General features: G+C 38.0%; 1 protein-coding gene across 2 annotated transcripts; it reads right to left on the reverse strand.

Moving 5' to 3' along the window:
* Positions 1–609: 609 nt before the first annotated feature.
* LOC111387954 (exocyst complex component EXO84A) lies at positions 610–5,219 on the reverse strand. 2 transcript variants are annotated; one of them, XM_023012589.1, is made up of 8 exons: positions 5,150–5,219; positions 4,856–5,037; positions 4,255–4,352; positions 3,069–4,113; positions 2,337–2,849; positions 1,405–1,593; positions 1,144–1,280; positions 610–950 (listed from the first exon to the last, which is right to left on the reverse strand). In XM_023012589.1, exons 2-8 carry the CDS (start codon positions 5,003–5,005, stop codon positions 791–793), a joined length of 2,292 nt encoding a protein of 763 aa, XP_022868357.1. In that variant the 5' UTR covers positions 5,006–5,037; positions 5,150–5,219; the 3' UTR covers positions 610–790. The 2 variants fall into 2 exon arrangements, with proteins under 2 accessions (XP_022868357.1, XP_022868356.1); XM_023012588.1 differs by lacking the exon at positions 5,150–5,219 and having other exon boundaries at positions 4,856–5,146.

The following is a 5,219-nucleotide window of genomic DNA, read 5'->3' on the forward strand; positions in this document are numbered from 1 at the left end:
GTAATTTTAGAACATTGATCTTCAAATATAGGTTAGGGTGCAATTTCAACATTTTATTTAAAAATCAAGAGGCCCAATAACCAAAAAAAGGCCCACAAATTACAATTAAAAACCAAAAAGGCCCAAAGAACTTTGCTTTCATTTTTGACCTCGAGTTTGCCTTTTTTAATTCAAGTTTTCTGCAATGGCTATGGCTCTTGATCGGCGATTATGACTTTGACGGAGTCAGCACGAGCGAATGTACCCTCTCGTCTAGTGCTGACACCGCCACTGGATTTAGATGATATTATACTAAATATTGGATGCTATGTAGTAACATATTTGTGGTTGATTAAAAAAGTGTTGAAACATGTATTTTGTTGACATATTTTTTTAATACTAATTTTGCTAGATATCAATAACACTTCAACTAATCAAAATTAAGATCGGTTGGCAGGTTAAGGTTTCGCAGATGAAACGATGGAGTAATATAGAGTTCGCTATATTCCGAGAGTCCAGCCTGCAATTCCCGAAGTGGAGAAGGGTATGGATCCACATAACCGAGTACACGGTTTAATTGTAGCAATCAATTTCTTAAAGCACTAATGCAATAAAACCCCAAGAAAAAACTGTTACGCAGGTGCTAAACTGTTTAGACTTCTTATTCAAGAACAAAAGGAAGACACAAATGCAGATGCCTAGAGTGTAAAAGTATAAGCCAACATATCCCAGCTCCTTCAGCAAAATGGAGCCGCTAAGCAGTACAGGATACAACTCGAGGAAAAATGCCCCAAGTGTTTGTGTGATATAGCTAACTACTTCCATGAGAATGAACAGATGATGCAGATCTTGCCGACACAGAAGCAGTGGGACTACCATCATGCTCCACATCCGCAAAGTTGGCTTTACCCGTTAACATTTTTATTGCGATTTGAGCAACATCGGCAAACCATTCATCATCCTGCAATACGCTGCAAATCGAAATATTGTCAGATGTTTTTGGAAGATAAAAGCATAATAGACATAAAGTGGAATAGACAAAAAAAATTGAGGAAAAGAACAGACAGACACACACATATCAAATGAATAAGGCTAGTGAGATAAGCCATTGATATCTAAATTTTCGGGTCAACTTAGTTGGATATTCTTATCTGAAGAACTTACCTATACGGATCCATGTTACTTGCAGCAACAGCTTCAATAGCTCTACCTATGATGTTCTTAATCACTTGATGCAGATTTCGAGATAAGTATCTGCCTTGAGATGCAAAAAGAATAACAAACTCCATATCCAGATAGAACTGCAGGATCGTTAAATTTTATATTTCACCAAGTTAGAAAATTTGCATAAGAAATGCAAGAGGAAAAAAATTATTACTTTATGCAAAGAGTGAAAACAAAGTGGACACGAAATGAAAACAAAACCTGTTGAAGCCCTAATGGACCTAATGTCCTTTGCCCTTGCTCAATCTCTTCCCAGAAGCTTTGATCATCAGAAATCCACAGGATGACAGTCTCTGTGAGTCTCATCAAAAGAATAGTTGCAAATCTTTCTCTTCCAACGAACATATCCGATGCAATGCTTGCAATCCGTGTTAACTTCACAAATAACTCCTAATAATGATGAAAAGAATGTTAGGGAATAACCGCATCAAATGTCATAGCATTTTTGAAAAACAAGCCTAATTGGTGTCATAACCCAAGCAACCATATCAAGGAGACCGAAACTGTAATTCTTTTAATTTATAAAGGCCAATTGCCTCAACTTTTCATAATGGAAGCATCATAATAGGTCATTTGAATACAATGAGATGACTAAGAAACCACCTTCAGAAAAATAAAAATGGGTTTAAGAATTAGTCTTCTTTGGAAGGAAAATGATCTTAAAGCATTCCAATTATGAGGACCACACGCTAAGATAAAGCATGAGGTAGAACTATGTGATAAGATGTTTCTATACGTGCTCAAAGGCTTAACGGAGATCCTCATACATGGTGAATAATCAAATATTGCTTCTATCATGTTATCACCAAATTAAGTAATTCTTTTCCCCCTGCAAATGCAACTGATGTTTTAATACTGTTGAGAGGCATGAATCCAATAAATAGTATATATGGATAGATAAAGGAACCAAAGGATGTAGTTCATAATTCTATTAAAATACAAGTTTCTAGTTAGTGAATAAGTTACCTAATGTAAAAACACTTGCAGACACGAAACATCATTTCATGAGGGTTGTGGTTGTGATTTATGTATGGTATAATTGAACCAATAGGTTACACATAATGTTTTACTAGTTATACGAAAGAAAATATAAGTGATAAAAATCCATGAACTTGCTGAAAACGGTAATCAACCTGGTATATTGGAGAAGGGAACCATTCAGGTTCCTCTCTGCCTGCATCCACGCTTAAGTACATATCTGCACCCAGTTGAACACCGCCATCTTCTGCAAAGATGAGTTCGAGGGCATGTTGCCTGCAAAAGCTATCTCTCAACTGATCAACTAAGCGTTGAAGCCTTCTCTTCAGTTCTCTTTGCTCTGGAGGACGATTTTGTTTATCTGAAGCTCTTCGTGGTGGTTCGTCAACTCTGTTCCACTGTTGTGAGGATGAAAGCCTGGAAGCTGCTCGTGGAAGGATCTCATCTGCTAACAGTAATGCATTGGCTAGCAAAGATATCTGTTGGGTTTCAGACTCGGCCATTTTAACTATCCTACTCCCAGACCCTTCCAAGTTTTCAGTCTCCACTGAACCGGGCAATGCGTTTATCATCATGTTGACATATAAATTAAATGATTGAATGACACCTCCCAAAGCTTGCTCGGATAACTGCATGATCTCTAGGGAACCAACATCCTCACATAGTTCCTGAATCCAAATTACATGCAATTGATTTATGTAGAAGCTCCCGTATCAAGAGAACTTAATGAAAATAATAATAATTTAGCATTTCTCAGTTTTGTTTCTGAACTTGTGTATCCAATTCACTTTAGATATTACAGATTTGCCTGCTAAAGGGAGTGACAAAAACAGCAAATGCAATAAAGTCATAATGGCTTGATATAAAAGGGGCTTGTACTTCGTCACCTGAACCATTGTACTGAATCTGTGAGCACTGCTTGAAAGCTTTGGCTGCAATGTAGTCATACTACTAAGAGATGCAGTGCTCAAGGAACGGGTTCCAACAGGTGGATAAGTGAGTGACCAATCATCTGCAGCAGCAATTGCTGCCGTGCTCAGTTCAATTCTTTTTAAGTTTGCACTCAATGCCTGTTCAATGTAAGGCCTAAATGTTTTCAAGAGAATAGGAGTAAGGGACAATCCACGAGCTTCTAACAGGACGCAATGCCCCAATGATATCTGAACACACTCAGTGACAGATCTCAGGGCTCCTGAAGCAGCTGGAGAAGCTAGAATATGTTTCTTGATAAGAAGTGCAAAAGTCTCAGTCTGGTTGACAGCCCAAGTAACAAGCTCAGATGCAAAAGCTGGCTCATCATCAAATATGGCTAAAGAATCACTTGCTGCCTGTGCGATTGTACAGAAAAATAGCTGCGAAAGTGTAGTAGTATATGCTATTCCATGTGAACTGCCTGATGGGCGAAGACTCTGCACATTGCTTTGCAACTTTTGTTGGTGAGATTTGAGGAGTAATGTATGGGCGCGTGGACCATCTCCCAATTTTTTTAGAGCTTGTACAGCTGAACGAAGCTCAACCCCACTTATTGAAGGCTGGCAAGTAGCCTCTGCTAACTGATCGGCTAATTTTTGTCTCTGTTCCATTATACAGGTTTGCAATGACAGCAATGTTGAGGGAGTCAGCGATCGCTGGTCTCTAGCCTCTTCTGCAATGTTTTCGCCTTCATCAAGGGCAGCCAAAGCTTCTTCCACTCGCCTCTCTGCCAGCAAGACTTCAAGCGTCTCTATAAATTGTGCCAACCATTTTTCGATCTTAGTAGGTTTACCGTCTTCAAAACTAACAGCGTCAACTTTAGCTGAATTTTCAGGTCCATCAGACAAGGAATCAACACGAGCTCCGTCAGTCAAAACATGTATGACATTTGCTTGCGTTGATAGGAGATTCCTCAGTGTAACAAGTTGTCCTTCAAGATTAGAAATCTCTCTTGATGTCCTGCAAGATACGAACAATTTTTAACTAAGATCGCTCAATAAATCAAGGGAGAACTTAAAGAATGAAAATTGAACCCGAAAAGTTTCTTTTATACAGTTGATTATAAATTTCATAATCATTTGGTTAATGATATCAACTTACCGTATGAAAGCAGAATAATTGGCATAGACACTTTTGCGCATTTCTTCCGCGGAAGCCTTCTTTAAGTCTACTAGGTAGATGCAGAGATGCCTAATTTCCTGGAAAAATTTGCAAATCCGTAAACATCATGCTTTGCAACATTGGATCACACAAAAGCAAGATAAGTTCTGGAATTCAGAAATTTGTACTCAGATAAGATGCAAATGCTCAAATTCCCTGCAGTTCCTTTGAAATAATCTAACAACATTAGCACAGCATACATAAAATCATGTCCTAAACAGACCAAAAGCTCGTCAAGGGGTCTGTAAACTTTTCATCAATTAAAAATGAAATAAGATCTGAATAATTTTTGTGCCCGAAATCAATCTGGAATAGAGCAATTCATTTCACATAAGAATGATTAATCACACTCCTTATCTTATAAATATGCATGGGTTATGAAAAATATGTACTATCAGAATAATTTCAGTCTAATTATATACAGAAAGAATGAATTATCACTGTTTCGATATAACGAATACAAGATTTAAACGTAGATTAATGTCTTAAATTTTAGCCAACACGATTAACACAATTGTATAAATAAAAAGCAAAAATTTACCTTTTCGCTCATGGCTCGGCATCGGTTAGTGAGATATGCCTCAGGATCAAATTGTGAAGATTTGAATACTTTAATCTTGTCACTGAGTGTGAGTTCTTGTTCGAAATCGGCCGAGTCTCCTTTACTCGACGAGAATGATCCCCTATCCATTTCTCTTTCCTGTCCCTACGTGTTTAAATTCACTGCATGAAAAATCCCAGATGATCAAAAATGGAGACAAACGCAAAGAGAAGAGGGAGTGGTGGGAGAGGGAGAGGGAGAGGGAGAGGGAGAGAGATATCGAGTTTGTCCTATAAGTGTGCCTCGAACCATTGTTTCCGTTTAATTTCTTCCCATGTTTGCGTCAATTGGCAGTCAGTTTTTC

Source organism: Olea europaea, unplaced genomic scaffold (genome assembly GCF_002742605.1).
Source record: "Olea europaea var. sylvestris unplaced genomic scaffold, O_europaea_v1 scaffold439, whole genome shotgun sequence".
Classification (NCBI taxonomy): Eukaryota; Viridiplantae; Streptophyta; class Magnoliopsida; order Lamiales; family Oleaceae; genus Olea; species Olea europaea.